The sequence below is a fragment of the Leptodactylus fuscus genome, chromosome 2 (genome assembly GCF_031893055.1).
Source record: "Leptodactylus fuscus isolate aLepFus1 chromosome 2, aLepFus1.hap2, whole genome shotgun sequence".
Lineage (NCBI taxonomy): Eukaryota > Metazoa > Chordata > Amphibia > Anura > Leptodactylidae > Leptodactylus > Leptodactylus fuscus.
Genome location: NC_134266.1, coordinates 259,050,122 through 259,062,320, shown reverse-complemented (window position 1 = coordinate 259,062,320; position 12,199 = coordinate 259,050,122). Strand labels below are relative to the sequence as shown.

At 45.1% G+C, this 12,199-nt stretch overlaps 1 protein-coding gene across 1 annotated transcript in view; it reads right to left on the bottom strand.

Moving 5' to 3' along the window:
- TRPC6 (transient receptor potential cation channel subfamily C member 6) overlaps nt 1-12,199 on the bottom strand; it is a 103,630-nt gene that overhangs the window by 13,386 nt on the left and 78,045 nt on the right. Inside the window, exon 9 of the mRNA XM_075266119.1 lies at nt 6,611-6,814. Coding sequence (XP_075122220.1) covers nt 6,611-6,814 — 204 coding nt within the window. The remainder of the gene's footprint in view (nt 1-6,610; nt 6,815-12,199) is intronic.

The window sequence follows — 12,199 nt, the reverse complement described above, 5'->3', positions numbered from 1 at the left end:
GCAGCTTCATCCTAATCAGCTCTCAGGCAGCTGTCACATACAAGTCCCACTATGTGCACCGAGCGCGGACGCCGCTAATAAACCTGACCGTCAGCTGAATACCTATGTGCACAGCGCTCTCATCTCCCATGCAGAAAGCAATTTGTACTTGGCTTCAGATATGTAGTTAAATATTTACATTGCCGTCATTGTGCTTCGGGCTCTTTGTGTAGCCACAATATTCATTTATTCATAATCTGGTTTTTATATGACCACCACGGCTTTTTATGACTTCCTTTGTTGCCTCTGGTTATTGTGGCTGCTTCAAAGTAGTATAACAAGAATGTAAAGTGTTTTTTCTGATGGTGGCAGAAACAACGCCACTTCTGTCCACAGGTTGTGTCTGGTATTGCAGCTCAGCCTCATTTTCTTGAAGGGGTAATAAGTAGAGATGAGCAAACACTGTTCGGATCAGCCGATCCAAACAGCATGCACCCATAGAAATGAATGGAAGCACCTGGCACGGCGACTGGCCGCCGGCAAAGTCTGCGTGCCAGGTGCTTCCATTCATTTCTATGGGTGCATGCTGTTCGGATCGGCTGATCTGAACAGTGTTTGCTCATCTCTAGTAATAAGGTGTAATACCAGACAAAGCCTATAGATAAGGTCAAATGGGGTATTTTTTTCAGGTTCAAAGCCCCTGGTCCGACTAATGCTGCAGCCAGAGAGAATAGATCTAAATAGTGCTAAATCCTCACTTTTCTCTTGCACTCCCTTTGCTTGGCTTTATTTTACTTGCTGCTCCATGTATCCCTGTTATTTGCATGTAGTGAATCTGTGAACAAACTACATTTCCCATGATTCATCTGCCTGCTCTCTATGTGTACCCTTCCCGTTGTCACGCTCCCGAATGTGCAAATCCCCTCCCTGATCTCTTTTGTGTCCCAGGGTCTGTCTTGTGTCTCACTTTTTCAGTCCTTGCAGCATTGCTCTCCTCCACATATCTCATCGCTCTCATGAGTGGCTTAAAGGGTTGCTGCTGTGACGTTTCGTTTGCTGGCTGCACTGCTCACGGGGAGGGGTAGTGAGCTTGTAAACAAAACGTTACAGCAGTGGTTAATGACCTGAAAATAAATCAGATAAACGGCTAAATAGGATATATATTAGGAAGTGTTTTGTATTGCAACCTGTTATATGGACAATATTTTTTACAAAACTGGATAACCCCTTTAACTGTATTTGAAGTGCTATAGAAGCCAATAGAGAGAGATAAATACATGGCCATTTCTCACTGCTGCCAGTCAACCTGTTGGAACGGGGGTCTGTACAGAGAAGTCCTATCCTCTAAACAGTGCAGTGCAGTGTATACCCCCAATGCACCAGGGGGCGATGTCTACACGGTGACGAGCTAGATAAAAAAGCATCGGAGCCCAGATGAGACCCGTGATAAGTCTCAGAAACGAGAACTCGGAATTTAGATTTTACAGGGTTTATGAGCGATGACTCTCTGTACAGCGCTGTGGAATATGTTGGCGCTATATAAATAAGATAACTAAGACGGCAGACAATTCTGAGGGTATAAAGAAATTTAGATAGAAATTGAAGATTGTGCATTGAATATACCTCAACAGGGGGCGACAGTGAGCATAGGGGGAAAAAACAAAGATGTCACCAATATATAAAAAGAAAAATTGAAAATCACGATGGGGAAACAATTCGGAATAAACAAAACCACCTATTTCGATATGGATTACCATTACGTGCTACAATGTTTCCTGTACTACCGACGCTAATATCGGTATTGATCGGCGCCGCTCGTGAATGACGGATACCCCGGCGGCTGTTTGTGACCTTGTTTAAGGCAAATCACTGTCTTAGCGCTATAAATTATTTCTTATTCAATCCTCTCATTATAAGATTTGTATTCATCACCTCGCAGACAGTCATTCACACTGTGCAGCTATGAGCCTAGCAACAGGCAACGGCTTCTGAAGGAAATCTTGTCCGTCTAGGCAAGATTATGGGAGATTATTAACGTATTGGGCACCTGGGAGGGGGAAGGGGGCACCCAAGCGGTACGCTATTGAAAACAATGAAACACGTATCTTATATACCATGTTGTAGGAACCATAGAGGAGAGTATTCATGGAGCTCTAGGACCCATGGAGCAGAAGAGCCCCAATTCAGGTCCATCTTCCTTTTCACTGTATAGGGGGTACATTGCAAAATTTTAGAAGAACCCCCCCCCCCCCCCCCCCCCCACACACACACACACACACACACTTCCTCCGCATACTCCATAGCACAGGTAAATAAGTTCCAGCAAGCATATGCAAGTGATCCTGTTTTCTTAGAAGCTCTTATGTTCTGCAGTTCCCCTGTTATTCCTCCTGGTAGTGTATAAATAAATTGACAACTGGGTGTGAGACACTAGTAGAGCCGACTGCGCATGTGCGCAATTGCGGCCTTGGAACTATGGCCAGCAGCTGGCGTGCGCAGTTGGCTCTACTAGTGTCTCACTGGCAGAGCCAACTGCGCGGGCGTCGGAGGTGACGCTGAAGAAAGCCGACGAAAGAAGGGGAGAATCCAGCCGAAGATAGAGGCGTCGCTGGAGCCTGTTCTCGAGCAGCAGTGGGGACTCCTCCATCGCATTTCCAGTGCTGGTGCCCGCCCCCATCGCTGCGACAGAACTAATTTACATATCGGTAAAAAATTGTATTTCTAAGGAACGGCGCGGCGGAGATCACATCTAAAGGTAAGAGACGAATAGCCTTTCTAAAGGCTATTCCGACGTCTTATCCACAAAAAAAAGGGTTTTAACGGTAGAATCCCTTTAACTCAAATTCGGTTAAATATGCTAGCATAACATGCCAGCAAAAATCTCTTTAGAGCCCTCGAACGGAAACCTAATTCACCTCGGAAACCTGCAGACCCCATAAACTGCCCCATAGGCATTTTTAAAGTGGAATAGGCAACCGAATCCCCAGATAGTAGACTGGGCGCAGGTGTGAACCTAGCCTTAATAAAGGCCCCGACCAGCGCAGCGCACGCCTGAATTATCATGAGGATCCAAGCCGTTAGGCCGGGTTCAGACAGGGTTTTTTAGTCCAGGATTTGACCCGGAGGCCGCCACAGATTGCAGACCAAAAAACTGCTAGCCGCACCTGCATGCTAGTACAGTGCACTGGCATCTGGTCGCAGCATGCCACTCCGGATTAGGCCCAAATGAATAGGCCTAGTCGGGTGGGAGGTGTCGTGAGGCGGATGTCCACAGCTGAATCAGCCGCAGAATCCGCCTGAAGAAAGGGCATCCATTGACTTCAATGGGAGTCGGTTTTTTGAGCAGGATTTTGACGCAGATTCCGTGTCAAAATCCTGACCAAAAAACTCTGCCTGAACACGGCCTGAATAAATCGGATGTGTCAGAATGGAAGTCTAGTCAGGAACTGGCATACAACTCCTTTATACAGCTGAGGCCCTACATTGTGGAAATGCAGCTTTTTTTGTTGCAGATTTTGCTGAGTTTCAAATGTGGCTACATAAAGAATGGTATCCACCCATTAACTGGGTCCATCAGGTGTCCGGTTATTAAGGCTGCACTCAAACGGAGTAACGCGCCGCTCATTCTGACACGTAAACACGTGTCAGAGTGAGCGCTGTAAAACAGAATCCCATTGACTTCAATGGGTGCCGTCTTGCACGTTGGCCTCCCATTGATTTCAATGTGTAGTGCGTGTAAGACGGCACCCATTGAAGTCAATGGGATTCTGTTGTACAACGCTCACTCTGACACGTGTTTACGTGTCAGAATGAGCGGCGCTCTACTCCTTGTGAACGCAGCCTTAAACTGAAGTTTCTGGACAAAAAGTCAAACTTGTAGGACTTTTTCATCTCCAAACTGAACACATCTTGCATCAACGGAGGACAAGATGTGACAACTCATCTCCATGCAACTTGTAGGAAGCCATAAACCAGCTGTGTGCACAAGGCCTTATCTGGAAATGAGTATTTGTGCTAGTTACATGATAAGAATCTCTTTGTGTTGCTGCGAGGAATAAATTCTCAGCTGTAAAAAAAAAAAAAAATCAAAAGACCCAGAAACATAAACTTGTGAAACGGATACTTTAGTTCAGATAGAAAGAACGTTATCAAAGTGCTCAGCGTGACCCCGATATACCGAGATACGGAGACCGGCAATCACGTCCATTTTCCTTTTGTCAAGAAGAGATACGATCTCCCGAAACTGAACGGGATCAAATTGTAGAAAACATAAAACCCATAAAGGGGAACACAAGAGCCCTGATTTTAATTACACGGCAGAGAACAAATACAGCTGGCCCGCCACACGGCCATCACACGTCATAGGCCCGCCAAGCCAACGTGTCATTTCCTTCGGCCAACGCGGGGGTAAAGTTCAGCGCGGAGATAAGTCAAGTAATTACAGTCATTGTCCTCCATGGAGAGATGTTCTATAGAGATAAGAACGGATAGGATGAAAGCAAACACATCTGTAATGGGGATTTGGTAGGGAATAAGACAAGTGTGAACATTTTCCAAGAATTTCGTAGAGATGTAGGTGTGAAATTAATATATTTTTTTATGTATATGGGGCTCACAATGTACATTTTACCCTATCAGTATGTCTTTGGAGTATGGGAGGAAATCCACGCGAACACGGGGAGAACATACAACATACAAACTCCTTGCAGATGTTTTGTCCTTGGCAAGATTCGAACCCAGGACCCGAGCGCTGCAAGGCTAGGCCCATAGCTAAGATACAAATGGGCCCCCATTATGGTGTTGGCTGTCACCAGCCAGGATGGAAGGGCTCTGTAGAGAGGAATTCTGTAGCCACCAGTGATGGGACAATTGGTTCGTAATGAACCAGATGCGATCCGAATATTCCAAAAGTTTTGGGTTTGCCCTGCTCCAAAACTTTGGGGGTTCTCACCTAAAGTGAAGTTATTATGCTCTGAAGTCTCAGGTGGAAAATGTAAAAAAAAAACATTTATATTCACCTTCTCTGGGGCTCCTAACGATATTCACAGCTCTCTCCGGGTCTTCTTCTGGATTTCTGGGTGACACCATGCTCCTCGGGTCACCCCTGAGGACTATGATTGGGCCTTAGCGGTCATGTTGGGCGCGCCAATCATCGTGAGACAGCTGAGGACGTTGTGAGGAGGCCGAGAAGAGGTGAGGGAAGGTGAGTATTTTTTTTATTTTTTACACCTCCCCTGGACCTCCACCTATTATACTCAGGGATCTGAACAGTTTAGTGGTTTGCCCATCCTTACTCGCCATCCAATATATAAAGGGGCCAAAATCCTGTCTCCAAGGGACTCCTCGCAGCTTCAATATATTCTTGTTATGAAATACTCTTAAACTGGGGCCATTTAGCTTTCGGGGACAACCATGAGGGTGACCAAAATACTATGTAGGAATATTGAATGGCCTATTTATACCAAGGTCCGTAACCAAGATAAGACATTCAGTACATGTTGAGGAAAGAAGGTATCACCACAGACAAGGCGATTTGGTCGATCATCTAATGCAGACCTGGGCAAAGTCCGGCCCCCGGGCCATATCCGGCCCAGCTGTCAATTTATTGCCCCCCTCCAACTACCCCTACTGTTTAATGTCCCCCTCCAGCTGCTCCAGTTTCATGTCCCCTCTAGTTTCCATCAGTTTATACTGGGGCACCAGGAGAGGGACTTAATACTGCAGTTGGAGGGGAACATTATAATGTTGGGACATATAATGTACGGGTGACTGTAGGAGGATTGAACTGTGTGGGGGCACATGGAAAGATGATTGGGAATGGGCGGGGTCAACGTAGAAGTGGGTGGAGCTAAATTTGCAGTGGTGCGGCCCTCTAGCATAGTTTCAATTTCTTATGCGGCCCCATGGGAAAATTAATTGCCCACCCCTGATCTAATGTGTAGCATAGATGGAGACGAGAAGAGGAAACTCTACATCCTACTGGGAGAAAAGGAGCCCACTGTGGAGATCGCTGCCCAATGCGTGTCCAGTTGCCACCTAAGAAGAGGAAGATGAGACTCCAAAGACTATTAAACCCCCCCCACCCACCCACCAGCCAAAGACCTTTAAACTCCACCACCCACCCATCACCCACCCACTCTACGCCAAACCATACCCACACTTCCCAAACAAGAACGACGAGACCCCAAGGACGCACGTACCCCCAAACCACACACCCCACGCCCACTCCCACCCCCAACCATTCTTTGCTTTGGCAATACCAAATGTTTTTCTTCGGTTATGCTAATAAAGCACGTTTGTATCTTTTATCTTGATATCAGGGAGGAGTCAGACATATTAAGGATCTCACAGGGATGAAAGTCCATGCAAGAGGTCTCTGGCATAGATGAGCATGCACATGTATGGGAGAAGGATAGAATAGCTGAACGAGCGGTGTATGGTCAGCTTTTCGCAGTCATACAGTAGCTCCTCCTGGCACCCCCTCTTAAGGCACATCCCCTGCCTTCCCCTTCCCAGTATACGCCCCTGCTTGAATGTAGACAATAACAAGTTGCAGACAATTTGTAAAACAAGAACAAAAATAAAATAATAATAAATCCAAAAAATACATTGGCCCATATATCCCTGTTACCTTGTTCATCTCCGAGTCCTCCTGTAAACCTTTGGAGTGGCAGGAAAATATTCTAGGAAGGAACGATTTTATCTTCAGCGCAATGTAAACAAATGATTTAGGACTTGGAACCAAGTTGAACGGTACTGGAAGGGTCCGTCCTTCCTCAAAGTACGAGAACCAAAGCTTGGCCCGCGCAAATTTCCATTCTACATCAGCGTCATCCTGAAAAATCATAAGATATGGAACTGTTTAGAATATACTATTCCTGTATATAAGACTGTTAATACTATACCGTACTATGTACATGGACCTATAGGACTGTTAATACTATACCGCACTATGTACATGGACCTATAGGACTGTTAATACTATACCGTACTATGTACATGGACCTATAGGACTGTTAATACTATACCGTACTATGTACATGGACCTATAGGACTGTTAATACTATACCATACTATGTACATGGACCTATAGGACTGTTAACATTATACCGTACTATGTACATGGACCTATAGGACTGTTAATACTATATCATACTATGTACATGGACCTATAGGACTGTTAATACTATACAATACAATGTACATGGACCTATAGGACTGTTAATACTATACCGTACTATGTACATGGACCTATAGGACTGTTAATACTATACCGTACTATGTACATGGACCTATAGGACTGTTAATACTATACAATACAATGTACATGGACCTATAGGACTGTTAATACTATACAATACAATGTACATGGACCTATAGGACTGTTAATACTATACCGTACTATGTACATGGACCTATAGGACTGTTAATACTATACCGTACTATGTACATGGACCTATAGGACTGTTAACATTATACCGTACTATGTACATGGACCTATAGGACTGTTAATACTATATCATACTATGTACATGGACCTATAGGACTGTTAATACTATACAATACAATGTACATGGACCTATAGGACTGTTAATACTATACCGTACTATGTACATGGACCTATAGGACTGTTAATACTATACCGTACTATGTACATGGACCTATAGGACTGTTAACATTATACTGTACTATGTACATGGACCTATAGGACTGTTAATACTATACAATACAATGTACATGGACCTATAGGACTGTTAATACTATACAATACAATGTACATGGACCTATAGGACTGTTAATACTATACCGTACTATGTACATGGACCTATAGGACTGTTAATACTATACCGTACTATGTACATGGACCTATAGGACTGTTAACATTATACCGTACTATGTACATGGACCTATAGGACTGTTAATACTATATCATACTATGTACATGGACCTATAGGACTGTTAATACTATACAATACAATGTACATGGACCTATAGGACTGTTAATACTATACCGTACTATGTACATGGACCTATAGGACTGTTAATACTATACCGTACTATGTACATGGACCTATAGGACTGTTAACATTATACTGTACTATGTACATGGACCTATAGGACTGTTAATACTATACAATACAATGTACATGGACCTATAGGACTGTTAATACTATACAATACAATGTACATGGACCTATAGGACTGTTAATACTATACCGTACTATGTACATGGACCTATAGGACTGTTAATACTATACCATACTATGTACATGGACCTATAGGACTGTTAACATTATACTGTACTATGTACATGGACCTATAGGACTGTTAATACTATACCGTACTATGTACATGGACCTATAGGACTGTTAATACTATATCATACTATGTACATGGACCTATAGGGCTGTTAATACTATACCGTACTATGTACATGGACCTATAGGACTGTTAATACTATACCGTACTATGTACATGGACCTATAGGACTGTAGCACTAGGTGTCTCTAGATAATTTGCTGTTCACTCCCTATTACTAGATAAGGCTCATCCATGATAATAGCCCCCACCATTCCTGAGCAATCAATGCTGTTACTTTTGGTGCCTGATATACTATTTAGACTCTGTACTGTCAGGAGGGCGGGGTCAGGCAGGAGCAGACAAGGGTTGTATTTCTGAGTTTTGACACTGGCTGCCTCTGATTAGAGCTCTGAGCCACGCCCCCTGCCTGACACCGCCCACTTGACATTACAGAGCTTACATAGCACATCAGGCACCAAAACACCCTGCATCATTGCTCTGGAATGGTGGGGGTTAGAGAGAAAATTCCAACTGTGCTGGAATCAGTAGAGCAGCTGCTATTAACAGATGCTAAGAACTTGAATTGCTGGAAGTGGTGAAAGGTTTATTGCTATACCATGCTATGTAAATGTATGAATGTTAATACTACGCCATACTATGTACGACAACAATATACCATATTATGTACATGTAGGACTTTTAATATGATGCCATAAAACTTAATTATTCATCTACCCCCGTGCCTCCATTTGGGTTGTGCACGCCCTCTTCACACTGGTTTGAAGTGCAGAGACTTACGTGACCTCTGTGGCCAATCAGTAGACTCAGTGGCCACATGTTGGCTGTTTCTGGCCTGACTAGTATTGGCTGAAGAGGGGAGGACGGATGCACCGCCCGAACAAAGGACTGAGGACAGGTGAATATCAATCGTCCTGGAAAACTGTTACAAACCAATATGCAGTGAGCTCCCCCTAGTGGTTACTTTTATAAAAGAAAATTAGAATTATCCTGTGGGGAAGTAGTGGTACTATCTATAGAATGGAACCTTGTTTTAAGGGTCATTAAGGAGTACGAGTCACTGTAGAGAAGGTATTATTGCCAACCAACCATATGACATTCCCCTTTAAGAAGAGCTATTCTTTACTGACAACCCAAAAAAAACTTCAAACACTTGCCATGTGACTGTTTATGTTCCGTACTATTCCTTGGCGGCGGTACGTGCTCGCGCGGTTTTGATGCTTCCCTTTGATAAAGGTTGTATTTACTGTTTGACACCGCGCAGACCCTGTTTATGTGACAAATCGACTTCCACCTCCTCGTCTTCGTAGCTTCTTGGCAGCGTCTCGAGTATCGCTATTATGAGAGCGGCGTTTCTTTATTATCTGCCTCTTCTTATTGATACCCGTGACTTTGTAGTATTGTTTTATACAGACGTTGATGGAGCCGCAACCGTCGGGCACGACTTCAATGAGCGATGGCTTCAATGTTCCTGGCGTTAATTCACAAGACAGCGGCCATTTTTCAGATCTTATGTGTACCTTACGGAGCGGCGCCAATTATTTTTAGTTCATTTGAGGAGGGAACGGAGACAAATGTGGTACCTGATAATGATGTGATCAGTGGGTGTCATTCACCGCGCCGGGGACTGATTAATAATCCCCAAAGTGGTTGTTAAATGACACGAATCTGTCACCTCTCCAGCTGAACAAGACGCCAAATTGGAGATGTGCTAATATAAATACGGTACATGACATCCAGCATGGGAAGACGAGAATGACAGACGGGGGATCTGGAAGCGAATGTGTCAGGAATTATGTATCCAACTTCTAAACTTGATGAAGCAAGAACTTTTTTTTAGGTAAATTTAATTCACCCCCCTTCCCTGGGGACTAGATACAAATTACTGTATGTCTTGCTCTCAATACCTTGCTTAAGGCCAAGGAACGATGTGCAGTCCCTAGAGAATCCCATCCACACGTTGCAAAAATATCTGTGCAGCGGAAAATGGCCTATTCTTACCATCTGACACCCATCCAGTACTGTACATATTGTAGGGACTGTGATTGCTATTTCAGCTCAGCCCCATTCGCTTGAATGGGACTGAGCCGCTGTTGTACTATGTGACCGATAGAGTTGAGTGATCGGGATCTCAAGATCGGCTCAACCCCACTGCATATACAATATACAATTAGGGTTGAGTGATCGGGATCGGCTGGAAAATGATCGGAAATCGGATTTTAAAATCGATCCTGAAATCTCAAGATCGGATGAACCCCAGAGACCGATCAACTATGGAACTGTGATGTCATTGGCATATGGAAGAGACCTCTTCAAACAGGATCCATACCAATCACATGTGGATGGCCTATATTATGGTGACCAATATAAAAGCCCTGGATTCGATATAAGGATATGTAAGAAAAAGATGTCCTTGTTTCTAGCGCCATCTATTGGCAGGTAAGTCCCTATGCGTCAATGTAAAGAGAGTCCTTATTAAGGTTGAGCCGATCTTGACTTTTCAGGATCGATTTTGAAATCTGATTTCCGATCATTTTTCAGTACTATTCCGTTATCGGGCCAGCAGCAGCGCATTTCAGCACCAGCTTTCGGGACAGCAGTTCAGTTCAGCAGCGGGAATTACAATGACATCCGAGGACTGCTGGCCCGATGCTTGTGCCCAGTAGCCAGTACATCAATGACCCCCCCTCCATCTCCTCCTCCTTCCAGTGCTGCCCCCCAGCTCTCCTTACATCTACCCCGTACCCTCTCCCCGCCACATGACTAAGCCGATGCTGGCCCGATGATAGAGGCCGTGCTTGTGTGTAGTAGGCAGTACATCGATCGATGCCCTCATCCTCCTCTTCCTTCCAGTGCTGCCCCCCAGCTCTTCTTACATCTGCCCCGTACCCTCTCCCTGTAATAGGCCTCACCGTAAATCTTGAGCAATGAATGCTACTAGATAGCCGCCGGACGCTGCAGAAAGTTTGTCCCTCCGGCTCGCTGTAGCTCACCGTTCCTATAGTCGGCGTGTTTCTTGTCAGGGCCTGGATTGAGCCCCGGTGTCTTTCCTTTCGGTCTCGGTACTAGCGCTGAGGTGAGGCCTAGTCGTGTGGCGGGGAGAGGGTACGGGGAAGATGTAAGGAGAGCTGGGGGGCAGCACTGGCAGGAGGAGAAGGATGGGGGAGGGGGGTCATCGATGTACTGGTTACTGGGCACAAGCATCGGGCCAGCAGTCCTCGGATGTCATTGTAATTCCCGCTGCTGAACTGCTGTCCCGAAAGCTGCTGCTGAACTGCGCTGCTGCTGGCCCGATAACGGAATAGTACCCATTTTTCATTCGAACCCGATCTCGATCCCAATTCCGATCCCAATGCAAGTCAATGGGATTTTTTTTACTAATCGGACGTCGGATTTTAAAAACAATCCTATTCGCTATACAGCATGGAATCTAACAATTGAACGCTTTAATAGTTAGAATCCACGCCGTGTAGTGATTTTTTTTAATCACTAAGTAGCCAGAGGATTTTTTTTTAATCCTCTGGCTACTTAGTCCCCCCTGGTGTCCACTTACCTGCAGAGATGGCTGGTCCGGTGCCCGGTGTTCTCGTTCTTCTTTGCCTCGCTGACCCCTGCCTCCCAGGTTAGGAGAGTGTGGGCGGGTTAGGAGAGTGTGGACGGGTACTGGGAGGGGAGACGTCACGTCTCCCCGCCCTGTACCCGCCCACACTCTCCTAAGCCACAAACCCCGCCTTCTTCCTAGCTCTTTAACACTAACCTGGGAGGCGGGGGCAGCGAGGCGAAGAAGAACGAAAACACCGGGCACCGGACCAGCCATCTCTGCAGGTAAGTAGCTACTAGAGATGTTAGCTAGTCTTCCATTAGAATGAATGGACGCAGCCGGCGCGCAGGGGGTTAACGC